Consider the following 26,527-nt stretch of genomic DNA (forward strand, 5'->3'; position numbering starts at 1 on the left):
TTTTAACATTTTGCTCCGGTTCTGGGTGGTCTTTCAGTGGTCGGTCCGGTTTAAAAACCAGAATATATATATATCCTTGGTTTCATATGCTCTAGGAACAAGAAAAATTCTAAAGAGAATGCTTAATCACCCTGAAATGCCTTTGTATTGGATCATGGCAATCCCAAATCAACTCTACCAAACCATCATATTTTCTTCTCTAAGCACTTTCTTTTATTCCCAAAGTTGTTGATGATGGTTTGGGTCAGATTGGCAGTTTGAGCCCAATACAAAGTTCTGGTTCTAGGATGCAAGGTCGGCCTAATCTTTTGGTGAGTTTGGACCGCCGGGTTCGGGTTGAGCCGGCCCAAGTTGTAAAATATGGAGTAATTCTATCATCTCCCACCCCACAGACTCACGCTCCTTTAGGTTCTTTAAATTCCATAGGTGACATAGTTACCGAGATCAATGCATTCAATTATGTCTCTCCTAGAAGTTTGTTAGCTACCTCTCATTTTGTTCTAGGATTCTTCTTAATCGTGAGTCATTTGTGACATGCGGTGAGGGCCTGTGTGACTGCAACAAGATTTGAAGAAGGAATTGATCGTGATTTTGAACCTGTCACTAATGGTGACATCGATAATTATTGATCTATACAATTAAAAAATGATTATTTTATTGGGATTAGTTCGAGGACGCATTGATACCATGAACTAAAACCTTGAGTACACTAAGTGGGAAAAATTTTCCCATACAAAAGATACAAAACAGAGATGTAAATTGATCAAATATGGATCAGATATGATCAGATACAAATATCCCTGAACGAATATAGATGCGAATCAAATTCAGATTTTTGACTATCCATTTACATTCATGATTTGTGTAACCTAGACCTTCCACCAGATATAATTTGCTCTCATCCATGTCTCTCAATTCTCTTAAATTTTTTCCTCGTTCTCTAGACCTTGTCAAATCTTCAAGAACCCTAGATTAATAGTTATCTACATTTGTTGATATCTATTCAAATCTGAATAGATTTTTTTCCGAATTATCCAAATTTGAATACCCGCCCACCAGGATAAATATATCCTAGATACAATATAGTTTAAAATCCAGAAGGAAATTACAATGTACTTTGTAGTGATTAGATTCTCTCTGTCGATTCCTTCATCTTTTAAATAACTTTGCGCAGCCTTCCTTCCATCCACATTCATGTGAGACTCTTCTTCTGTTTTTTTTTTTCCTATTTTTTTTTTCTACACAGAACACTACAAATGAAATCGATCTCTTTTTCCTTTTTTCTTTTCTTTTCTTTATTATAGATTGTTTACCCCTTCTTCTCTTTTTGTCAGTAGCGCAGAAAAATACCCATCATCAAAGATGGAACCCCACCAGACCTTACCACTTCTTTAGGGATTTTCTTCCTTTCTACTGACTTGATTAACCAGTCTCTTCTGCTTTTCATCACAATTCAGAACTTTTCTTCTTTCTTGCTGTTCATTTCGTCATTCTTCAAGTTTAACAATCATTAAAGATGAAGATGGAAGATTTTGGAAAAAACCCAACAGTTTAAATTACATGTAAGACAAGCAAGGACGCGTCATCAGTGGAAAAAGCTGAAAAGGGAATCCATGGAGGAGACCATCTATGGATATAAGGAATTAACTAAGTACTGACTCATTAGATTCCTTGTTTGGGTCGCTTTTAGGAATTTTGCCCGTGCACCGGCCCTCACTCACTCACTGAGCTTTCACAGAGCACGAACTCAAAGCTTACTCCCCCTTCCACCAACCCCTATGGCATCATATCACTATCACAGAAATAGAATAGAAGCTGTTTGTGAAATTGCGCGTGACAATGGAAAGAAGGAGAAGGAGAAGGAGAAGAGAGAGAACTCAGGTAAGAAACCAATAGCCGTCCTCCACTTACGATTTACGACTTACGAAACATCCTCACTGACTTTCATGAATTAATTATTCTCTTCTTATGCCTTCTCTTCCTGTTAATGGGTTACTTTTCTCGTTTTCTATTCTTTCCTTTCTTCAATTCATGATGGTTATTTATTCATTTGGCAAGTGAAGCAATTGTTTACTACTTTTTTTTAATGGAACAGAAGGAACGATAAAGGTAAACAACTGTAGTTTTTGCCTATTTGTGGAGACCCTATACACACAGAGATGTTATCGTTCCTCTGATAATTACAAATTATAAACCAATTGCAAACTGTTGCCAATGCTACCCAAATTTGGAAACTGCTCTTCCTTCGCTGCAAATGGAATCTTAATGGAACTAGCAAAACATTGATGGAAAATGCCCATCTCCCGAAAGAAGCTTAAATAGCTAAAACTCAAAAGACCCTTGTATTGGGATCCTCAATTTCGATTCAACCAACCTCGATTAAACTGTTTCTGCATGCATTTCGAATCTTTATCAAATGTATGATTACAGTCTTGATTGGTCCGGTTGTTTTGTTATTAAGAATGTCAGACTGTCGGTTTGGTCCAGTTTTTTCATATATTGGTTCGATCCAATTTTGGGTCAATGAGGAGTTTGTTTTACAAAAGCCAAATTGAGTCGGTTTCGGTCTGTTATCAATTTCTTTTAATGACCCCTTAGCGGCTCGGTCTTGTTTTTTCATATATTTTAAAATGTAAAAAGTAATGATTGTAATCATTTTTTTTTTCTGTTTTTTATATGAATACCAAACCGATAAGGAATTCAATCAATGGTTTGGTCCGGTCATTTTCGATCAATTCAATGGTCTGGTCTCATTTTGACACATTTGTTATAACTTATAAGTAAAGTTCTCTTCACCCACAATGAAGAGATTCACTTGTCTTTATTGCTGTTGAATGGGACTCTTAAGGGACAGTGTTGGACTTAGTACAATAAGAGAGGGAAATTTATGACCCTCGATTGTCCTCACCATAGGTGAAGCTAGAAGCTATCTCCAAAATCACTCATTGGGTGAATGTTACACCACTCATAAGTTATAGTAAAGAGAGACTAAACTATTGATTTGATTCATCTACAGCTTTTCTTGTGCATTATACATATTTAAATCTGCTTTTCATCATCTAATATAATATGATGATTCAGCATTGCTCGAAGTCATTCTGCGGGATCGATCTTGGCATGCCCTCTAACAAGCAGTAGACAGGTGGAATTGTAAGTGTCTGTGAATCTCCATATGCATTCCAACAAAATGGGTCCAACACAATTTCCCCTTGGGATGGAAGAAGCTCCACATCTGACAATGTTATGTTGGTGCAAGGGACTGGATCACTGCAGGCAAAATGAATTGGGGGACTTCGCACATCGTAAGTTCCTTTAATGTTTGTGTATGAGATGTCTGAAACAAAGACTGCTGATGTTGCATTACTGCATGCTTTGGTGAGGCAGTAGAACTGGTCAATTATGATTGGATTCCTCACAGTATCCATGTGAACATTGTTGAAGGTCACCTGAGATACAGAACCTGATCCTCCTTGCCATGTCTTGATCCTAACTCCATTGTCTGAAAGCTTTATGACAGAATTTGTGACTGTGATGTTGGAGACGCAAGCCCTTGAGTTGTGGTTGCCTAGACTACCAATGCTGAAGATAGGAAACAGGGAATAAGCCAGTTACTTAGGAAATTGTTTTATCTTAATTTTAACTTCTTATTCATCCAACAAACTAAATAGAAAAAATACCTGATTCCATGACCTGGTCCACATGTGATGTTGTTTATATCTACATTATAACAACCAGTTCCGATCGAAACACAATCATCACCTACAGGAAGTTTCAATTGGTATAAGAAGTTGAGTCTGGTAAATGGACAGAATGGGAAGATCAAGGAACCTGTGTAGTGTTCATACCATTGGAGATGACTGAATTATATATCTCCACAGAGTCTGTGTTCTCTATGTGAATTCCATCAGTGTTGGGACTTAGAGGGGGCGACTTTATGGTGATTCCATCTATATGGACACTCCTGCAACCATCAAATCTAAAGTGGAACTGGGGGCTGTTCTGGATTCTAAGCCCCTTTACAGTCAAATTGGAACTCATGAAGAATCTTATGGCCTGCAATCAGAAACAGTAACTACTTAGCCAATGCAATACTTGAAAAAGAGAAATTATTAGAATGCATTGGGGATCCAAGTGGGCTTACAACAGGGCTATCACAAGGTCCTGGCGATGTCGTTCCATTTATTCCCTGTTTCGTTAATAAATATAATAGAGAATCAACAAGAGTTTTCAAAACTATAATTCAAGAGAGTTTATCAAGAACTTTGCTCAGCTGCATAGATTTGGTTCTACCTTGTGAGGTTTGCAGGGAAGATTCCACCACTTCTCTCCTCTTCCCTCAATGAGGCCACCTCCTTGCAATGCCATTCCATTTATTCTGTAGAAGACTAGCCACTGGCGTTTGTTACTTTGTGGCCAGGAGTCAGGTCCATCAGGTGGCATAAGGGTCCCATCAATCTTCTCAGATTATAGAAAGTACCAAGGTCAGAATTTTGTTCTGTTAATTAGAAGATACAAATAAAAACCTGAAGTTGACCAGAACCACAGAATTAAACCACATTACCTGAAACACTAAGTTGTTTTGGCATGGACCAGTGAAAATTGTGGACTGTATCATGAATGAGTAGCCCTTTGGAACTAGAAGCATCGCTGATTCTACTTGACAAGCCTCATCCCATGCCATCTTGAAAGCCTGTGTGTCATCTGTAATGCCATCCCCAACAGCACCAAATGATAGTACATCAAAAATGCCAGTAGAATTAGTGGAGTTCCCATCAGAAATTGGGCTAGCAGGCTCTGGTGCTAAAGCAGGGGGTTGCGAAATTTGGGACGTTCGGTGGCTGTGCTTGTGTTGTGTATGGTTATGCAGTCTAGCTTGGGTAGATAGGAAGAAGAAACAGATGGAAGTGCAGAAGACTAAAAAGAACACTCTGGGGAATTCCATTGCTTGGTTGAAGTAGTTCTGACCAGGAAACAAATGCAACAAGGAGTGATAAGCTAACTTATAGAACCAGCTCCCACAATCCTATGGTTGGTCTCTTACAGTAGCTAAGCAAGATAGTACTGTCAAAATTCCAGGAATCTAAGTTTGGATTTGGTCAGGGTTTGTCACTATTCCGCAGCTAAAACAAGGGGATGTAGAATCAAAACAAGTCACCTACGTCTCAGGAAGTCGATTTAAAACTACTTCCTTTGGATATGTTGTGACCACTGTAAGCACTACAACAACTTGCAAGAGATGAACTGAGTCAGCTCAAGAAAGGTACAGAATAAACAAGGTTGAAGCCACTTATATAGCTCTGAGCAAACTGCTAGTGGAAGCTCTTTCCCGCTAATCTGCACCTTCTAATATTTTTTTAATCATTTGTTCAATGGTGGAACCGACCAATTCCATTTAGGAATGTCCCTTTTTTGAGAATGTGGAATCTGCATGCGACCGTTGTTGTGGAAAAAGGTAAGATTGAATAAGGCAAGATCAGATAGGTTGTAGATGATGATCCTCCCACCCCACCCCCCCCCCTCCCACCCCCACCCCCACCCCCACCCCATGTTCTGCCCCACAACTTTCATTTTCTTTGGTCCCAAATCTATAGTTCTTTCAACACAGTACTGTAGTAATCAAATGCTTCTTTGTTCCCAGTTTCAGACTTTCAATCTGATAACAGACCCATGATGCAGAATCAACAATGGCAATTGGGTGGCATAGAAATCAAGACTCAAGAGAATCAATCTGAAAACTCAGGTAAGCATTTGAATCAAACAATCCAATGACTACAGGAGTTGAATACAAATATCAATTTCTATCACTGTAGCTAATTTTGTAACTAATATGATTGGTTCTAGCTGGATTAAAATTTTGTTTGTTTTGTTCAATGAAACTTCATTTACCAGAAAAACAAAAAAAAAACTAATAACAATGCAGGTGGGGATGTATTAATTTTAGTATTAGATTAAAACAGAGGAAATATGTTTGGTTTGGTAGTTGAAATGTTCAATTTTTCTAGTTTGAACAAAGCCCTACTAGACATTCTAAAAAGGTTGGTACTTTTAACTTTCTGTTGGCATGTAAGCATGGACGTGGATAACCCACTTTGAAAGATAAATGCTTATGGAAGTTTTTAATTTACCGACCAAAAATCCTTTTGTGGTCAGGCTCGCCTTGAGTTTCTTCTAGTGCCCACTTCAGATCTCTTTTTGTCTGAAATGGGTTTTACCTGGTTTTTATGTATTGGTTCTCATCCATTGGAGTGAGGTTTTTTAGACTCTTTAGTTGAGTTGGATAAGATAAATGATTTTGGAGAGAGAAAGTAAAGCAAGTAATTGGAGGATTAAGGGTGTAGGTGCATAGAATCTCGAAACTTCTTCTAACCTGTGAGAGGATTGGACTAAAGCCATTAAGGTCCCTTAACAATCAAGCAGTTCTAAATGTGTTTGTCCTCTTTCTTCAAAGTTGGAAGAACACTGAAGAAGAGTTATGGAAGATAGCTCTAAAATATTACCGACATATTGAAATGTTCTCTTATTTTCATGGTACCCAAGAACCTTATGGCCATCTTTCCTATTTCATTAGTTCAAAAATCTAAAAACTGTTCAAATTAATGGTCCCTGCAGCCCTGCATTCATATTCGATGGTTATCAAACCCAAGGATTCTTTGGTCTTGGATCCTTGGTAAGATAGCTTGTAAGTTGCAGCCAGTGAACCCGAACCGGAAAACCAGGGTTTTAGTTCACGGTATCGGAGCGGGTATCGGCCAGTTCTCTAACCGATATCATATCCAATACGTATCAGTCTATGTCGGCCATATTTTCCCTCAAAGTTATCAATATAGTATCACTGATCCAGTATTGGCTAGGTGCCGACATTGGTGTCGGCCGAGACCGATGCGGATCAGCTGATACAATACTGATTCCATAAAACCCTAGTGACCACTGTTAATTTAAAGTCACTCATATAGGATAGTCTCACATCCACCCATTCTGCACTCCTTTTTTGGTCCCAAAAGACAAAGTTGTAAACTTAAAAGATACACAATTCAATGGATAGAGTCAACGTGTATATACGTACAGTATCATCTTTATCACATACAACCTATATGTATGTATGTACCCATTGTACTGTAGCATAATTATGTTGAACGGACCAGAGACGAATCGTTATCACCTCCAATTCCTGCCCGCTCCAATTCCCTCCAATCCCTCACATAGGAGCGGAAATGACCACCTTACCCACTGCCCGAACACACTGCCCAAGGTGGGGTAGGGTGGTCATTTCTGCTCCTATGTGAGGGATTGGAGGGAATTGGAGGGGGCAGCGAATTGGAGGTGATAAAATATAGACCAGAGACATGGAGTGGTGTAATCCTAAAATATTTTAAGGGAAAATAAATTAAAGGAAAAAGAATGCTACCTGGTAGCATGGCTCTCACGCCCTGACACAAGAGTGGACGAGAATACCATACTACGCCCTTACACCTCATGAAATAAAAATCACATTTATGTTGATGCACTTGTGTTCACTATCATTGCCCCCGTGCTGGATCAAACAGTGATTTCTTGCCCATATTTTTATAGATTTCATTTTAGATTTTGAGAAAAGAATGATAACTGGTCGCATGGCCCTTGCGTCTAGACACAATAGGTGTGCAATGATCGCCCCACCCCATGGAAAGATGGAAATTCCATCCCCCAAGATGCTTATATGCATGATCTCATTGGTTGCTGCACTGATGCAGGGGCCACGCGACCAGGTAGTTCTCTTGCCCTTAGTTTTTTTCTATCATTTAACAATTTTTTATTGTACATAAGTAACATTTGAACTAAGGGTGTTGATTTGTTTGATCTAGTTTTATCTACTGCGTTGACCCGAAACAAAACCATTTAGGATGTTTTCAGTTTCGGTCTAGTTTCTTATCGTCTTTTTGTTATCGATTTGTGAAAGGGCTATTATCGATTTGGTCCGGTCTGGTTTCAAGTTTACGCCAATACATAATGGGAAAATCTTGGTTTTTTTGTGTATTCGGTTTCTTATCAGGTTGTTATCAGTCAGTTCTCGTTTTTTTTTGTTTAAATCAGATTCTGTCAGTCTAATTTGTTCTACCAGTTGCATAAAACTTGAACCTGAAACCAAACCTTGTCGGTTTGGTTCAATTCAGTCTGGGCTGAACCAGTCTTTTTGGTTGGTCCTAACATTTCAGGCTGAACATTGACACCCTTAATTTGAACATAATTGAATGAGAATAAGAATTAAGTGGTACGAGGGTGGAGTCTCTGGTTTGTGCGAAGTGTACCAATGATTATTAAGATAGATACCCTCTTTATTTTCAGAAAACATTTAGAATTTAATATATATATATATATATATATATATATATATATTAATCATTATATAATTTTGTATTAATTAATTTTCAACAAATCCTATAAAATATTTTATAAGAAAACAAATGCAGCCTAAGTGCATTATTCACTTGCGGGGCAGCACCCAAGCTGACATACCCACAATTTCATCCATTTTACAAATATCCCATGACCAGTTCTGCTTCCTCCCATAAGTCAACCAGTCAGAGAAGGCAATAGCCACAATAGATGTATAGTATGATATTCACTGAAGCATTTTCAAAAGATTAGGAGTAACATTTTGAAAAAAACCACCTAATTTCTAGAAAACCAAAGGAAAGAGAAGGCACTAGCCACAATATAGACCACATCTCTAATCTGAGCTTTAGACAGAGAGGCAATTAGATCATTAAACAAATGAAGTGATGAAATGTGACCAAACACCAAAAAAAAAAAATAAAAAAAAAATCAATCCTCATACCCAAAAGGTTCTGCTGCCTAAATATAAACTCACAAGATAATGAACATGCCCATCAAACTCTTGCATTTTTTTTTTTACCCCCAAAAAAAGTAATAATAAAAAATAAAAAAATAAAAAAACTCTTGCTCTTTTTTACATGTCTTTTCATATGGGAAAGAGAGAGATAGACTCATGGGAGTGCGTCAGTAGACTATAATCCTAACAGAGTTCTTTTCCCCAATATATATTCTTAAATTTTGACCATGTTCTCTATTAGGGATGTAAATGGATAATCGAAATCCGAATCCGAATCTGCATCCGTGTCCGTTTAGGGGCATCCGTATTCGTTTAGAGATATCCGGGAAATAATCCGAATACTCCGATTAAAATCTGTCCGAAAAAAAATCCGAATACTTAATAATAAAAAATTAAATAAATAATGATTTTGACGGTTTTTGAAGATTCAATAGGTTCTAGAATATGATGAAAAGAGAATCATGATCTAAGAGATATGGATTGAGAGTGAATTGTATCCACTAGGAGGAGGAAGGTCCGGGTTACACAAAGCAGAGATGTAAATGGATGGTCAAAAATCCGAATCCGATCCGCATCCGAATCCATTTAGAGGTATCCGAATTCGGTCAAGGAATATCCGACTCCGATCACATCCGATCCGTATCCGATCCGAATCCGATCCGTTTACATCCCTATTCTCAATGCTTAAAAATACATTAATCAAGCAAATGTTGCAATGAGTATCATTACCATCTCTAGTTTTACTTCCCCGCTTCCATGCTTCACCAATCAGCATGGGGGAATCTCCTACACCACACTAATCAGTATATAGGAAGCGGTTTCGAATTAGGACCCGCAAGGTCATGTGCGAGGACATGTAAAAGAATCCCTGCACTATACCCTTTACTTAATACAGGTTAAACTACATCTAACTTTTTTATTTCCAAACCATGGTTTTCTTGTAAATTATGCAAACTAACCTTTGGCAGATTCTTATATGTTATTCTCAATCTTCAGTATTCTGGATTTAAAATGTTTGTACTGCTTTTGGGAGTAATGCTTTTGATATCCCTTTCGTACATCATTCTGATTGTTAATTAAGATTTACATATTTATCTACCAAGTCAGAGAGGGAAAATTAAAATATTTATGGCCTTGATGCTGAAAGGCCATCTAGTTTAATAAATAATTAACCACAAGAATAAAGCCAAAGTTAAAGCGTTTACATGATTTGAGGGATGATATATATGCTTAATAGTATTATTACTGTTGGTGCACATTGAAGACACCATCTCTTTTGACTGATTATCAATCATATTCTTGTGGATATCTTAAACTATGATCTTTTCTACAATATTTCAATGCTACAGCATGAATACTGTAGAGGAATAGTCTTATGTACATTCCACCAAGGAATCTGCCATGTGATTAGATGAAGAAGGCTTGGGTTTTATGGGTAAGTTAAGACCTAAGGTTCCTTACTCACATGTCAAGTTTGAGTCTGATAGAACGGATCACATCACAGTAAAACTTTGAAATTCTATAAAAAAATAAAAATTTTGAAGAATGGTTGAATCGACTGGAAGGTGTTTGGATTGGCCAATGTTAGGTTTCACCATCAAATTCAATTATTTATCCTTTCATGTCATAGCATATCCTCTCATGTATGCACCCCCCCCCCTCAGTAGTTCCATGCATCTTCTTCGTACTTCTAAATATTTTGTCGTGACCAACTCCATTTAGGTTAAACTTGACTTCTTCTGTGTGTGCAGAGGACCTTGAGGTCTATATGTTCCCAAAATTTAGTTCTATCTGAGCAGCCATGCAAAGTGGACATGATTGGATGCATTTCTATCCAGCATGGTGACGAGAGGCTGTTCCATTCACAAAAGATGCAAATACTAAAAGAAGGAAAAGGATTGCATGTGACTTACACACCAAACAACAATTTTTTGTTCATATTTTTATAAATTTCATTTTATATTTTTGGAAAAAGAACACTAATTGGTCGCATGGCCCTTGCAGGCATAAGGGTGGCGTGAAATGACCGTCCCACCCTATGGATAGGCGGAAATCCCATCCCCCAAGAGAATGATCAAATGATCCACACATGATAATCTTGGGAGAGAATGGACTAAAGAGCTGCAAGAACTAATATGAGATTAACCAATCAATGGGAAGACCCACAAGGTCCTCAGAATGAGAAAAAACATTGGAATGAGATATATGGTATGATATAAACTGAAGCATTTTCAAACGATTAGGAGTAACATTAGAAAACCAAAGGAAAGAGAAGGCAATAGCAACAATAGAGAGCACATCTTTAATATGAGCTTTAGTTAAACAAATGAAGTTATGAAATTTGCCAAAAAAAAAAAATAAAATTCAATCATCATACCCAAAGGTTCTGTTTCCTAAATATGTTTACTAAACTCACAAGATAACAAAACATGTCAATCAAACTCTTGCCCATTTTTTACACGTCACAAAGAGTATCTATAAGCTTAAAATATAATAGGCAAGAGATCTCTACTTGATCGCATGGTCTCTACACAAGCGTCTGGGTCAATAGGGGAACACGTCTGGGTATCTACCCAAGGGGCAGAGGCGTCATTTCACAGTATCCTGTGAGAGAACGTAAGACAGACCACCAAGTGGAGATCTTTTTCCCAATATAATAATATATGGGGAATCAGTTTTCTATCTGAGAGTGTGGCCTACGCTGGCACTCTCTCTCCTCGAAACAAGGGGGCAGATGTGTCTTTTCATATGGGGAAGAGAAGGATAGACTCATGGGAGTGCTAGCGTAGGCTACAATCCCAGACAGAGTTCTTTTTCCCTAATACATTTTCTTAAATTTTGATCATGTTCTCGATGCTTAAAAACAAATCAATCAAGCAAATGTTGAAAAACGAGTATCATTACCATCTCTAGTTTTACTTCCCCACTTCCATGTTTCACCAATCAGCATGGGGGAATCTCTTACACCACACCAATCAGTAAATAGGAAGCAGTTTCGAATAAGGACCCGTAAGGTCATGTGAGAAGGCATGGAAAAGAATCTCTGCACTGTTCCCTTTACTTAATACAGGTTTAAACTACATCTAACCTTTTGGTTTCCAAACCATGGTTTTCTTGTAAATTATGCAAACTAACCTTTGGCAGATTGTTATATGTTATTCTCAATCTTCAGTATTCTGGATTTAAAATGTTTGTACTGCTTTTGGGAGTAAGGCTTTTGATATCCCTTTTGTTAATTAAGATTTATATATTTATCTACCAAGTCAGAGAGGGAAAATTAAAATATTTATGGCCTTGGTGCTGAAAGGCCTTCTAGGTTAATAAATAATTAACCACAAGAATAAAGCCAAAGTTAAAAGCTTTTACATGATTTGAGGGATGATATATATGCTTAATAGTATTATTACTGTTGGAGCACATTGAAGACACCATCTCTGTTGAGTGGTTGTCAATCATATCCTTGTGGATATCTTTAACTATGATCTTTTCTACAATATTTCAAATGCTACAACATGAATAATGTAGAGGAATAATCTTATGTACATTCCACCAAGGAATCTGCCATGTGATTAGATGAAGAAGGCCTGGGTTTTGTGGGTAAGTTAAGACTTAAGGTTCCTTACTCACATGTCATGTTTGAGTCTGATAGAACTAATCACATCACAGTAAAACTTTGAAAATCTATCAAAAAGTCAAAATTTTGATGAATGGTTAAAACAACTGGAAGGTGTTTGGATTGGCCAATGTTAGGTTTCACCATCAAAATCAATTATTTATCCTTTCATGTCATAGCATATCCTCTCATGTATGTACCCCCTCAGTAGTTTCATGCATCTTCTTCATACTTCTAAATATTTTGTCGTGGCCAACTCCATTTAGGTTAAACTTGACTTCTATGTGTGCAGAAGACCTTGAGGTCTATATGTTCCCAAAATTTAGTTCTATCTGAGCAGCCATGCAAAGTGGACATGATTGGATGCATTTCTACCCAGCATGGTGATGAGAGGTTGTTCCATTCAGAAAGGATGCAAATACTAAAAGAAGGAAAATGATTGCATGTGGATGACTTAACCAATCCCATGGATAGGAGGAAACTATAAAATGTTATTTTAGAAAAGGAGAGGGTTTTTCAAGACGACTGTGTGAGGAGAAATCTGCATGGCTCAACAATGGCAATGCAGAGAATACTATCATCGACATGGAGTCCACACGGGTTAAAACAGGAAGAGGTTATTTAGAAAAGGAGAACACTTTTTAAGACGCTAGTGTGGGGGAGAAATTTGTATGCCATAGCAATGGTAGTGCAGAGAATGATATCATCCACATCGGGCCCACATGGGTTAGAGAGAGAGAGGATTGAACATTGGAATCTACACTCCATCATTGTGTGCTTCTTTATTCCTTTTAGAAATTACAAGACAGGAAAATCAGATAATGTTGATCTAACTTCTATCCCCGGTGGAGCAGCTAAATGCCACCTTAATCACCTTTGTTTTGGAAATGGAGGCAATGCGTCCTCCAAATCATTTCTCAACAAGTTAGGAATGCAATGGAACGCCTACCTAATATCACACCCAGTGGAGCAACTTGAAGCCGTTCCAATTATTTGTTTAATCATATGTTACTATGTTTATCGAATTCACTTTTTCTTCTACATCTTTAAACAAAGAGGGATATTTTGTAGACACCCCATTTTTATAACTCCAAAGACATGCATGATAAACCATATCTTTGACTAAGACTTTGACTTTCATCTAATGAGTAGTCTCAAAGAAGAACATTCTATAGACACCTTATATTTGTCACTTCGCATGAATTGAAGAGTCATATCTTTGATTGAATCTTTGATTTTTGTTTACTAAATCGTATCAATCAAAGATGGATATTCTGTAGACACCTCATTTTTTGTTATTCTAAATGACATACATGACGACAATGAACAAGATCCCCAGATCCCCATAGATATGGTTAAGTTTCTGGAATAACTTTAGGATCTCTTGCGCCTCTAGCTATATTTAGATGTGAGAATAGGTAGGCGTGCGTTTCTTAATCCTTTTAAGAAATCAATCTTACAACCAATTTATTTACACTAGATACCCTTTTGTACAATTTGATATGATTGGGTGAGTCACTCGCATGTGATGTGATCACTGCCCCTAGAACAAAAAAAAAAAGATAACATGGAACGGAAGGACAAGAAACAAGTGACTAGTAAAGTTGCGAGAGTAACCACCCATAAAGCAAAAGTTGCATTTCCCAATGCAGCACGTATGCTAAGGAGGCATTTGATTACAACAGTTAAATGCACTAACCTTTCTACCTACAACTATATACATCTACTCGTATCATAGAGTTGAACCAGATATGCCTGATTACCCCAAAAAAAACATTAAAAATAAATAAATAAATAAAAAACCAGACATGCCAAGCCATATAAAATACATAATAACTACATTACATTCACTTAAGAGATGAAGGAAAAGAGAAGTACACTGATACCACCAACATGAGTTCGAAATGAAAACGGCAGATCTATCCCCAGTCTACAAAGGGAAGAGGTGGATAACCACCCTCTGGAGGTGGTCTTAGTGACGGAGGTAAATTACCAAATGAAATTCCCATTGCATCTCCAACCACATTCCCTGTGTATCACAACAAAGAAAATTTTTCCAGAACCAAAATAAACAACAAATCAATATTTTAAAAGAACCCTTATGGGGTATTTAAAGATACAAATCCAATGCAAACAAGAAATTAAATAATAGAGAAGGTGCTAATAGCTTCCTCTGTAGAGCCTGCAGAAGTTGTCATTCGCAGACCTAGGATTGAATCATCCCACCTTCACCTTGCATGAAATGCACTTTAGCATCTTGCTAGAGTACCAGACTACCACGTATCGTATGACCCACAAAGATAAACAGTTATGTTAAGTACTGGACCCCCCCCCCCCCATGACCTACTTCGGAACTGAAGCTGGGTTTAGGCCAATTCCAAGCTCTCAAGCAAGCCAGTGTTGGGCTAGCCAGGCTTAGGCTCAATTCTGGGCTGAAGTTGAGTCTGGGTTTGGTTATCCTTATCCCCTTATTGACACCTAAGCTATCTTAAGTATCTAAAACTTCTTTATAATATGCTGTTTTTGTTCTTAGGTATTTACCCATCAGAAAAAAAAGAGGGAAGGAGGAGGGAATCTAAAACTGCAACACAAAATAAGCCTAAATCCTCCCCTGCCTCTCTCTTTCAACCTAATAGGGGCATGCAATCTGTAGCTTTCTCAGTTACCAACCAAGAATGTTAAGTTCATGATTGTGCCCGACACCTTAGTGATCAAGGAGGAGAATGTTCTGGTTTTTGAATGAGCTGGTAATCTAAAATTACCTGTCATAGAGCTTCCACCTGTAAGTTGAGTTCCCAAAATAGCTGGTAAATGAACATTTTCGGTGAAGTTTGCTGCTAAAAAAGGGAACAAATTATATATTAACCAGAAAACCTCATTTGCTTTGCCTCAAATGAAGGCATCATCACATGCCACGATTTGTCAAACAAAATGAGTAAATAACAATGTATATCTTTTTTCAGTTAATTTCCGCTTTGATCCACATGTACACAATTAATTGAAACAAGAGATTTTATAACGCTTCAGACAAAGAATAAGAAATAATTAGAATTAGTTTGGATTAGAGATCAATAAACAGTTTACTGAAATAATTTACTAAATTGGAGCAGCACTTACCTGGTATGCCTTGAATATTTGGATTCTGAATATTTTTCTTTGGATGAAAATATTTACAGGAATCCCCATAATGGCATAAACCCTACAGAACATGACAAGCAAAAAATGTGAAAATAACAATTCAAGCAAATTTTCTGACCCAAAAATTTGAATTCTTTTCTTTTTCTTCATACATTTACACAATAAGCTGAGACAAATTAGGGATATCTGGTTCTACAGACATGCCAAAAACCTAGCATTAAAGTCTAGTTCAGAAATCTGGACCTCAATCCCATTACCCAAATGGGCAACTTGGTAGACTGCAGTCAGGACGTCATTGGTTGAGCTAGAACATCTGAACATTCTTCCCAAGTTTCTAGTTCCCCACCCCACCCCCCCCCCCACCCCCCAAAAAAAAAAAAATAATAATAATAATAACACACAGTTACACATTTGAAAATAAATGAGCTAGAACATCTGAACATTCACAAGTAACATAGAAGGGAAGAAGCTCATGAATGACCAATTGACAGCAGAACAAAGTTAAAGTCCTCAACTGAATAAATAAATGATTGCATAAGACCAAATAAAGAGGGGGGAAGGAAGATTTTTCCCCCCTATCCCTACGAATCCCATAGTGATAGAAGTTTCAATAAAAAAAGGAAAAACATTCTCTTAGAAACATGTTCATGCTACTATACAGTTGTTCCTTTCTCCAAATGAAAAATCAGCAGGTATCATCTTCCAGTCATGCCCTTAGTCTCCATTTGTTTCAATGGAAAATATTTAACAGGAATTGTCTTAAGAGTAAAAGTAATTATACAGATATAAGAAAGACAGAAACTATCTCATTGAAATTTATAAATATTGGAAAACAACTACCAATTTGTTTCTTTAGATATTGTAAAAAAAAACGAGTGAATATATCTCAATCAGGGATCAACTGCCACCCATGGATGCCACTCCACCATCATATGGCTGGCCTCTTTTTCCTATACCAACCATGACCAACTATGCTTCCTTGTCATGTACCCAAAAAAAAAAAAAGTCAAAATGGCACAAAGTACAACTGTACAACTAAAATTGATTTTCCAGAAAATAATTTTCAAGTGAAACAAATGGAGCATTGGAGAAATGAATAGTAGGTCTACAATAATACAGAAATGAGTCGCAAATATCCAAACTCAAAAGGCCAGAATGCAGGCTTCCCTTTTTGGAGAAATTTGCCTGACAATTACCCCGGTGAAGTGATAATCAAGAAAAAGAGAAAAAATGCAATGAAATGAAAATAAGTTTATATCTAAAAATTGACTTTCCAGGAAATATTTCTGGTGAAGCAAATGAAGCCATCAAAAAATTGAATTAGTCCTACTTAAATTGACGTAACGTTTCTGTGACCTATCCAAACTACTCTATTACAATGGAGAAGGTGCATTTCATGCATTGCTTGGACTAGAAAGTATGTAATGCATAAAATTGGTAGTAGATCATTTTAACATCCATTGCACACCATGGAGCAGTTGGTCATGAAGATTTCCTACTATATATACACTTTGCCACAGAGGACAGGTGGAGTGAGATTCCCTACAACGGGAAAAAAAATGAATTATCTGCCAGAGAGGTCATGTTTAGCCTCTGAGTAACAAACTCTGAGCAATTGGTCATGAAGTTTATTTGACATATGATTGGACTGTAATATAGGATGGATGAAGTGGACGGATGTGCCTGGACTGTTGTGCGATTAGAGTATTCCTTTAAAACTTAAATGAAATTTTTACAGGGCAGTCATACGACCGGCTATGATGTATGGTGCGGAATGTTGGTCAGTTAAGAAGCATCATATAGATAAACTCATTGTAGCGGAGATGAGGATGTTGACATGGATGAGTGGCAAAACTAGGAAGGATAAAGTAAGGAATGATCATATTAGAGCTGATTTAGGAGTAGCTTCGATACATGATAAGCTATTAGAAAGTCATTTGAGGCGGCATGGCCATGTTCAACGGATGCCTTTGGATGCCCCAGTACGGAGGAGTGATTTGATTCAGATTGAAAGAACTAAAAGAGCAAGGGGCATACCTAAATTGACCTTAGGAGAAGTGGTGAGGAAAGATCTGCATGGCGATTAGAGGGCAAGGATCCATGTAGCCGACCCCATTTAGTTGGGATAAGGCTGAGTTGTTATTGTTGTTGTAGTATTGGACTGCAATATCACCATCACTGTTATTTAGCATTTTCGGGGGGAAAAAAAAGTTTTATGACAAACAGAATGGTCAGTATGTCATCAAACTATTCTGCTTTTCAAGGTACTAATCATCAAGGTGTAATCGATTGATAACTGATCCAGATTGTCGCACATGGGTAGGCCATGTCCACTCATATGGGTTGAAGGCAATAGTATATAATCATAAAACTAATTTTCAGGTCCCAATCATACAAGTGATTGGCATTCTCAAAAATCAAATCTTAACAATATGGAATGACCAATTAATGGAGCAGCCCTAGGATATCCAAAAAAATTCCTTCCACTTCAGGGAATGTTATGGTAAGCTCTGAGCTTCATATGATCACCTATATTGTTAAGGGAAATATAACCCTAAAGAGGATGTCCAATTATGTCTCCCTAAGCTACCATACTTAACTGGATTATGTAAATCTCCAATTTCAATGATACACAAAGAAACCTACACAACAGTCTTAAGAAGCAGATAAAGGCACTGTGCAACTTCCAGTTCTACAGAAAAAAAAACAAAAACAAAAAATTCATGGGCATACCGTCCTCAGGAAACGGTTGCAGACTCCTTTTCCGAAGCCCTCCAATTGATTGTGATTTGGATCTGGAACGAGCGAGCAACGCGTGACCGAGGGAATTCAGAATAAAATAAAACTACTTTCAGAACGATAATGGGGAAAAACCACACCAAGTATAACCGAATAAGGAAAAGAATTACTAACCTCTCAAGCGGTCGTACCAGAGAGCTTTCGCTCTTTGGTGTTGTACGCCTTGGAGATGGCGTTTTCTAGCTGACGGCGTATCTTGAAATTGTTTGTCACAGTAGTCGCAGTAGTACTTCGTCAACGGCATTATTTGCTGTTCTTCCTTCTCTTCCTTTCCTCACCATTAAAGATCTTTTCCGGAAGTTGGGAGAAGGAAACCCAAAGATAGAGGCTCTGTAACGAGTTACTACTACTTCTACGATTCGGGTAATAATCCTCTCCAATTCTTAAATTTTTTTTGGAAAATATTTTTACATCACCAACGAGAATCTCTTAATCCAAAGTAGTTTTATGTTATGAATGGATTCTTTTTTTTTTTGGGTAGAAAAAGGTCTATATATTAACGCGTGGCCAACGCAAGGTATCCGAATTATATAATTTCGATAACCAAGGAGTGGAACAAAGCCAAGATGTCCGGCATGCAACAAACAAGGCTTTCCGAGCCAGGGAGTCAGCAACCCTGTTAATCTCCCTAGAAATATGACTGAAAGAACAGGAAGAAAAAGACACCGCTAGGTCCTTGATGTCCTGAACAATGCTAATGATCTCCACAGGAGGAGAAAGATGGCCAGAGAGACAAAGGCACAGCTCCCGGTTATCGCTCTCCACCTCCAGAACAGTAACGCCTTCCTCAATACACTGCAGCAGCCCAGCTCTCACCGCTATGGCCTCGCTCATAAGGATAGAAACTTTGGAAATAGGCTTGGACACCGCAAAAATCAGTACACCATTGCAGTCTCTTAGCGCAAGACCCACCCCTCCTTTATCCTCAGTAATGGAAGCATCAACATTCAGCTTATAAACTGTAGGAGCGGGAGGCTTCCAAAACTGAATATGCTGGGGCCCTTTAGGGGCAAGGACGGGACCCGAGTGGTGGGAGGAAAGGGTCCTGAACTCCTGGAACTCAGTTTCAGCCTGTCTGCTCACCTCTACAGGATTCAAATGCATACCACCGAAAAGAACCTCATTTCAAGCCCTCCATAAAGACCAACAGATCTACGCAGCTAGCCCGAATGTGTCATTACCCAGACTCTTATTGGAAGAGATGAGGGAGCTCCAACCCTGAATAGCTTTAGAGAGTTGTGGCTCTACAGATGGAGGGCGGAAAGACAAGGAAGAAGCAAACCATACTGCACAAACGAAGGGGCAGTCGAGGAGAATGTGATCCGTGTCTTCCAACTTGCCACAGCGGCTGCACTGGGGATCAATAGGGATGTTTCTCTTAGAAAGACCTTCCCCAGAAGCCAACCCGTTGGAGCATGCCCTCCACAAGAAGTTCCTGATCTTCGGTTGGACCTTGCATGCCCAAACTCAATTATGAATGGACTCTTAAAACGGAAAATATCATCATTAAAATAAGGATAATTTACACATACCACCCCTGAGGTTTACTAAAAGTATAATTTTACCCCCCAATTTTAGATAATTCTGCGTATCCCCTGAGGTTTACAAACATTAACAAATATACCCATTCTGTCAGTTCATGACTGACAACGTTAAAAATATATTGTGAACTCATAGAATTGCCCTCTATAAAAAAAAAAAAACTTGTGACTCATCATTTCCAAAATCGATTGGGGGAAGATGAGTTGCAGGTAGGGGGGTGTCAATACCCAACCCGAACCGATGAAATCGGCCCGAACTAGCCCAAACGAGCCTTGACCACACCGGACCGAACTCTTAATGGTTCGGTTCGGTTTGTGGATCCAGAAAGGCAAACGGTTTGGTTTGGTTTGGGCCAGCCCGGCGGTGCACCGGTAGCCCGAACCGTTAGGCCCAAACCCAAACCGAACCGACCTAACCCGATAAATGAGTAAATCAGTAAATGCCTAATGCCCCATTGCCCCCTAAATGTGTTGTGATAGTTTCTCACTTTATCTCATATCCTTTGTTAGTGATTACCCAACCAATTGTATCCATAGGCCATAGGACATAGGATACAAAGATGCATTGTATTTGAAATATTTTATGTACTTAAAAGAGAAAGAGAAGAAAAATTAGCACTAACCGGACCTTACTAGTTATATAAAATCGGTGCCAAACCGAATCCAAACCGATATCAACCCGTTATCATAAACCAAAACCGACACGAAACCAAACCGCACCGAAATCGAATATTTCTTAATGGTTTGGTTTCGGTTTCTATAAAAGTCACACCGAAACAAAAAAGCCCGAACCGAAACTGGCCCGAACCGGCCCGTTGACACCCCTAGTTGTAGGTATGGAACCAACTACCAATACCCTTTTTGTGTCGGGCTTCTATAATCAAAACCCGGAAACCCAACTCACGCAGGAAAAGATCCGTCCCTACCCTCGCAAATGGGAGACGAGTGTCATGACCAGAATCACAAAACTCACCGTCACTCCCCCACCCCCGCCTACAAAATCCTTCACTCAGCTCCGGCACTCATATTCAGTGTCGGCGGCTACACCGGAAACTTCTTCCATGACTTCAATGATGGGTTCATCCCCCTCTTCGTTACCTCCTGCTTCATCTCATCTAATCAGGACGTCATCCTTGTCGTTTCCCATTGCGATGATTGGTGGCTCAATAAATACACTAAGCTACTTCGGCAATTCAGCCGCCACCCAATCGTCAATCTCAATAGCACCACCGATACCCACTACTTCCCATCGGCCACGGTGGGGCTTATATCTCAAGGTTTCATGACTATTGAGTCCTAGACAGCCTAAACAACTAAACATTCCCGAGAACTAACCTGTAAATCGACCAAGCTCTTTAGTGAACTTTAAAGTCTGAAATGCCAAGTCTCTAGTGGGAGAAAGAATGAGAGCCCTAACCCCACCTTGAGGGACATGCTGCTTTAACTGCTCGAGCATAGGTGCAAGGAAAGCGGCAGTCTTACCAGAGCCAGTCCTGGCCATGGCAACAGCGTCATCATCGGCGAGTATGAGTGGTATGGTCTTCCACTGTATGGGCGTGGGGAGCTTGTGACCCTTGCGTTTGATGCCTCAGAAGACATTAGGGCATAGGCCCAAAGATTCGAATCCCCCAGACTTGGCTTTCTTCTTCTGCTTCTCCCTTCTTTTCAGTTCTGCTTTGGAGCTAACACGAATATTTTCTTCCTCCGCCATGAGCAAGATTGGATGACTTCTGCTTGAATCGTGCAATGGGCGGCAAGGGCTTGATGGCTTGAGTTCAATGGGCAGTTATGCAATAAAGATATAAATCTGCTCCATTGCTCTGAATCCGCCACAGGGCTTGGGTAGACTCTGCTCCAAATCACTCCGGATCCTTCGCTCGCCGTGCCACTGTTTCGGTTTCCATGGTGTTCCCATACCTACAACTCATCTTCCCCAATAGATTTTGGGGAAGATGAGTTGCAGGTTTGTTTTTTTTTCTTCCTCTTCTTGTAAGGGCAATTATGTCAGTTCACAACATATTTTTAACGTTGTTAGTCATGAATTGCTGGAATGGGTGCATTTGTTAATGTTTGTATACCTCAGGGGGGAACGTAGAATTATTCAAAACTAGTGGGTAAAATTATACTTCCGTTAAACCTCAGGGGTGGTATGTGTAAATTACCCTTAAAATAATCCTCTCCAATTCCTAGAATTGTACAGTGCCGTAGTTAGGAGTAGAGATGTCAACACCTGGCAGCTCAGAAAATAATCCTCTCCAATTCCTAGAATTGTGCAGTGCCGTAGTTAGGAGTGGAGATGTCGACACATGGCAGCTCAAACATCCAATGGTGCCAAACTCCAGAAGAAAGAAAAACAAACGGAAGTCAGTGAGCTCGGACCGTTGATGTCCGAGCTGTTAGGTATCGACATCTCCACCTCGAACTGCTGCACCGAACACTTTTAGGAATTAGAGAGGATTATTTTTCGAAAAATATGGGGTTGAAGTTAATGGTGATATTCTTTGTTTTAAGAGTCCATTCATAACATAAAACTACTTTGGATTAAGAGATTCTCTCTGCACCATTGGTGATGTGGAAAATTGTTCTTAAAAAATATTATAAAAAAGAGACCATCGAACCATTAGTGGTTTGACAATTGGCAATCCAATGGTTCATGAATTATTTTTTGTAAAGCAAGTTACAAATTTATAAAATAAAAATGCAAAAATATCATTATATTCCATACCATTAGGGACAAAAATTGTTTTCATGATCCATTTTTGCCCTACAATCCATTTTGAGCGACGTGATCAATTGATCTATAAATCAGTCACGTGTTAAATTTCATATTTAAATTCAGTAAAATATCCTTCCATGTATGTTCACTCATTTTTATATTTTCCAAACATCCGTATATGTCTATGCATCCTGCTCCCGTAGTCCTTAGATTTTTTCAAAATTTTATTTTAGGAGTGCTGTTTTCTGGGTGGGACACAGGGGTCACGCTGCACGCTCCAGCCAATGAGAGCGCAAGTGATGGCACAAAAGGGGGCAGAATTTCCACCATACATGCCTTACATGGGGTTCATGGAGGTCATTCTGCCCCATTTGTGTGTGGGCGTGGGCCCTATGTCTCACGCAGAAAGCATTCTCCCTTTATTTTATTAGAAACATCCAGTACTTGAGCTGATACTTTGACATCCTTGGGGCTTTTGTCTACAGGTACATCTTTGGGGTTTTCACCCAAAAACAAATTATTGACGAGTATAAAAATCAAAGTATTGATGTGGTTTGTGGTGTTAGTTGGATTCTAGCTTTATGCTAAGAAGAATGTGTATGTAGAAGATAAAAAAAAAAGGGTGTATCCGGTGCACGAGGCTCCCGCCACTATGGGGTCTGGGGAGGGTCATAATGTACGTACGCAGTCTTACCCCTATTGTTGCAAAGTCTGTTTCTAGACTCGAACCCATGACCACTTGGTCACAATAGAAGAGGTCTTGAATATTCACGTTCTAATTGCATTCATTTTGGCACTAATCCAACCACATTATAATGGGGACCAGTTAGTGTTAGAATGAATTGTGTTCCAGGTTAAAGTTTAGTGGTAATTTGGTCTGCAGATTTGAGTTGAGGAAAGGGTTAGTTGAATCATTGGTTAAATTAAGCTACCTTTGGTATGCATTTTCAGAATAGATTCTGTATCTAAAACTTATTCTGGAACCCAATTCTTTTCTATTTTTTTCCGCTTCAGAATGCGTTCTAGACTCAGAATCTATTCAAGAATGGATACCAAATACAACCTTAGTGAAAATTTAGTATCTAAAAGAAACAGGAAGAGAAAATTACCTGATTATACAAGTAAAAAACTTTACTGGAATAGCATATAACACAGAAATCTAAATCATTCCCATATTTATAAATCATCATCCAGTAAATTTCAACAGTAATACAATAATGGAGGGAATGAAAGAAATAACACCCATTTCTACTACATCTCATCACACAATAAGGGAAATAAACCCTAAAAGGGATGGAGGCTGAAGTCACAAAGAGGACTCATTACAACAAATATGGCCCCTTGGACTTCATATTCTGTACAGTATAATAGTCCATGTGGTAGTGTTCCTAATTTAAAACCCATAAACTACCCTAGCAACCATAAATTGAAGCATCAGAGAGGGATTGAGGATCCCCATCTTGTAAGCAAGTAATGGGAGGGATAGTGAGTGTTTCTTGTGTTCCATAAGCATTCCAACAGAAGGGATCATCTACCAGCTCTCCCTCTGCAGGAAAAAGCTCAACCTCAGAGAGTGATATATTGGTGCATGCTACTGTGTCACTACAAGCAAAATGTATGGGTGGGGTTCTCACATCATAAGTTCCCTTAATATTCTTATAGGAAACATCTGTGACATACACTGCTGAGGTCTGGTTTAGGCAAGCTTTTGTCAAACAGTAGTATTGATCAACAATGATGCAATTCCTCACATTCTCCATCTCTATGTTCTCAAATGCTATGCTTGATACAGAGCCCGTTCCACCTTGCCATGTCTTGATCCTAACTCCATTGTCCGAGTCCTTTATAAACACATTTTGAACCGTAATGTTTGAGACGCATGCGTGTGTGTTATGCACACCAAGGCTCCCAATGCTGCAAACAATTAAGGATACTTCTCTCAGTTAGGCTGCGTTAGGTATGCATTCTCGAAATAGATTATGGGTTTAGAACGCATTCTGAAATCCGATTCTTCTCTATTTTCTCGCTTAAGAATTTTTTTCAAAAAGAAAAGATGGAGGAAGATAGATACCTTATCCCATGACCATGCTCACAAGTGACATTATCAATTAGGACAGCTGAACAACCTGGTCCAATCGAGATACAATCATCCCCTGTTCAACATAATTAGACTAACTTAGGATGTATAGTTGAGATTAACCGATTTGTAAAACCGGAAATCCAATCTATGTGGAGCGATCCTTCTATGTTACCATTGGCTATGTCAGATTCGAATATGGCAACAGACTTTGTGTTCTCAATATGAATCCCATCTGTGTTAGGACTAAGTGCAGGGGAAGATATAGATAGCTGTTCAATCAACACTCCTTCACATCCATCAAATTTCATGTGAAATTGGGGACTATTTTGGATCCGTAGTGTATTAACCATCAAATTTGAGCTCAAGAAGAACCGAATTAACTGGAAAACCCAAAACAATAAATTCTGATGAGGAACAAATCTTCTTGAATTTGATGAAAAATGAAGAACTCAAAATTAGATTTTGGATGGAACACTCACAGCAGGACTGTCACATGGTCCAGGTAATGTTGATCCATTAGGGCCCTGCAAGGAATTTCAGTAACAGTAAGTATATTACTCCTGCAAAACAAATATAATATGAACAAGAACTGTAATAGGATACCCTGTGAGGTTTGCATGGAAGCTCCCACCACTTCTGTCCATTTCCATCAATGGTTCCTCTTCCTGTGAGAGTCATCCCATCAACTCTATAGAAAACTAACCATTGTTTATTGCTATCAGATTTTGGCCAGCAATCTGGTCCATCCGGCGCTATTAGAACTCCGTCAACCTTATTGCAGTCAAAATTTTCCATTTTAAGTGATTGAAAAATAAGATGAAAGAAAGAAAAATGCAATAACAAGCAATCAATCTGGTTAATTAGTTACTACCTGAAACACAAAGCCTGGCTTGCATGGACCTGAGAAAATTGTGGAAGTGATTGTGAAAACATAATCAGAAGGGGCAAGAAGAATGCCAGATTCAACTGCACAAGCTGCTTTCCAAGCTTCCCTGAATGCAGCAGTGTCATCTGTAGTACCATCTCCTACTGCCCCAAAAGATGTTACATCAAAAACACAAGGTTCTGAGGTGGGATTCCCAGGATCATTTGGCTCTGGAGGATTAGAAGGAGAATTAGAAGGGGATTGAGAAACTGGGCTTCCCTTGTCTATGCCTTTGTTTTTCTGTTTTTTGTGAAAATGAGTTCTTCCTTCCACATTGCTTGAATTGGATATTAAAAGAGCCAGGGAGACCCAAATAGCAAACAACCCATGAACAAGTGCCATAGAAGGTGTTACCTGAAGTCTTCAACAAGCAATTGTAAATAATTTAGTCTCTAAACTTCAAGAACTACTATCCACTTTGGTGGAAAACACAGTAAGATCACTGAAAATGATGGGGAGAGTTAACTTTCAAAGCTGTTAATTAATGAGACTATACAAAATCTTTAAAAAGAGAGTTCAACATTGAGGGCTCTCAAGGTAACTAGCTTTCATAGATATTTGGTTGGGTTTGAACTAAAGAATGTAACTTAACATGAAAATCTCACCTTGACCTGCAACAAATTTGGGGACTGTTGTTTGTAGCCAAGTCCAGTTTGGGAGCTTTTATTTGCCTTTGTGGGCAATCAAACTTTGTAGTCATAAAGTAAGCTGTCCCCAAGAAGATTATACATATAATTTATAGGAAAAGTTTGCCTACACCTATGGCTGAAGGGTGTGCGATGCCCTCTCCCAGCCATCAGAAGGCTGCGGTTAAGGGATCGTGGCTGAAGGAAAACTTGATCCTAATTTATAATTCAATTCTATGAGAGCGCAGGATTCACATGT

At 38.7% G+C, this 26,527-nt stretch overlaps 3 protein-coding genes across 4 annotated transcripts; all 3 read right to left on the reverse strand.

The window, feature by feature from the left end:
* Window positions 1-2,983: 2,983 nt before the first annotated feature.
* LOC122670517 (polygalacturonase At1g48100-like) lies at window positions 2,984-5,093 on the reverse strand. Its single transcript, XM_043867425.1, has 6 exons — window positions 4,562-5,093; window positions 4,291-4,455; window positions 4,142-4,186; window positions 3,846-4,053; window positions 3,678-3,759; window positions 2,984-3,579 (listed from the first exon to the last, which is right to left on the reverse strand). Exons 1-6 carry the CDS (start codon window positions 4,940-4,942, stop codon window positions 3,078-3,080), a joined length of 1,383 nt encoding a protein of 460 aa, XP_043723360.1. The 5' UTR covers window positions 4,943-5,093; the 3' UTR covers window positions 2,984-3,077.
* Window positions 5,094-14,269: 9,176 nt separating this feature from the next.
* Window positions 14,270-18,703, reverse strand: LOC122670640 (zinc finger CCCH domain-containing protein 3). Of its 2 annotated transcripts, none has more exons than XM_043867587.1 (5): window positions 18,495-18,703; window positions 18,315-18,376; window positions 15,561-15,642; window positions 15,206-15,277; window positions 14,270-14,472 (listed from the first exon to the last, which is right to left on the reverse strand). In XM_043867587.1, exons 1-5 carry the CDS (start codon window positions 18,622-18,624, stop codon window positions 14,363-14,365), a joined length of 456 nt encoding a protein of 151 aa, XP_043723522.1. In that variant the 5' UTR covers window positions 18,625-18,703; the 3' UTR covers window positions 14,270-14,362. The 2 variants fall into 2 exon arrangements, with proteins under 2 accessions (XP_043723522.1, XP_043723521.1); XM_043867586.1 differs by having other exon boundaries at window positions 15,206-15,280; window positions 18,495-18,702.
* A 5,085-nt stretch (window positions 18,704-23,788) lies between these two features.
* On the reverse strand, window positions 23,789-26,158 carry LOC122672769 (polygalacturonase At1g48100-like). The gene is made up of 6 exons (XM_043870258.1): window positions 25,589-26,158; window positions 25,321-25,488; window positions 25,197-25,241; window positions 24,890-25,097; window positions 24,709-24,790; window positions 23,789-24,551 (listed from the first exon to the last, which is right to left on the reverse strand). The coding sequence occupies exons 1-6, from the start codon at window positions 25,982-25,984 to the stop codon at window positions 24,050-24,052; spliced, it is 1,401 nt and encodes a 466-aa protein (XP_043726193.1). The 5' UTR covers window positions 25,985-26,158; the 3' UTR covers window positions 23,789-24,049.
* Between the last annotated feature and the right edge of the window lie 369 nt (window positions 26,159-26,527).

The sequence above is a fragment of the Telopea speciosissima genome, chromosome 8 (genome assembly GCF_018873765.1).
Source record: "Telopea speciosissima isolate NSW1024214 ecotype Mountain lineage chromosome 8, Tspe_v1, whole genome shotgun sequence".
NCBI classification, from domain to species: Eukaryota; Viridiplantae; Streptophyta; class Magnoliopsida; order Proteales; family Proteaceae; genus Telopea; species Telopea speciosissima.

What these genes read in the sequence shown, in the direction of transcription:
- LOC122672769 (XM_043870258.1), bottom strand. Translation starts at nt 25,984, where the DNA reads ATGGCACTTGTTCATGGGTTGTTTGCTATTTGGGTCTCCCTGGCTCTT. An exon ending in CGAATCTGACATAGCCAATG is followed by an intron (nt 24,791 to 24,889) that starts GTAACATAGAAG and finishes TATGTTGAACAG; the next exon opens with GGGATGATTGTATCTCGATT. An exon ending in GAGCATGGTCATGGGATAAG is followed by an intron (nt 24,552 to 24,708) that starts GTATCTATCTTC and finishes AATTGTTTGCAG; the next exon opens with CATTGGGAGCCTTGGTGTGC.
- LOC122670640 (XM_043867586.1), bottom strand. Translation starts at nt 18,624, where the DNA reads ATGCCGTTGACGAAGTACTACTGCGACTACTGTGACAAACAATTTCAA. An exon ending in CTGGTACGACCGCTTGAGAG is followed by an intron (nt 18,377 to 18,494) that starts GTTAGTAATTCT and finishes CGCTCGTTCCAG; the next exon opens with ATCCAAATCACAATCAATTG. An exon ending in AAATATTCAAGGCATACCAG is followed by an intron (nt 15,281 to 15,560) that starts GTAAGTGCTGCT and finishes TCCCTTTTTTAG; the next exon opens with CAGCAAACTTCACCGAAAAT.
- LOC122670517 (XM_043867425.1), bottom strand. Translation starts at nt 4,942, where the DNA reads ATGGAATTCCCCAGAGTGTTCTTTTTAGTCTTCTGCACTTCCATCTGT. An exon ending in AAAACAACTTAGTGTTTCAG is followed by an intron (nt 4,456 to 4,561) that starts GTAATGTGGTTT and finishes TAATCTGAGAAG; the next exon opens with ATTGATGGGACCCTTATGCC. An exon ending in TTCCCTGCAAACCTCACAAG is followed by an intron (nt 4,187 to 4,290) that starts GTAGAACCAAAT and finishes TTAACGAAACAG; the next exon opens with GGAATAAATGGAACGACATC.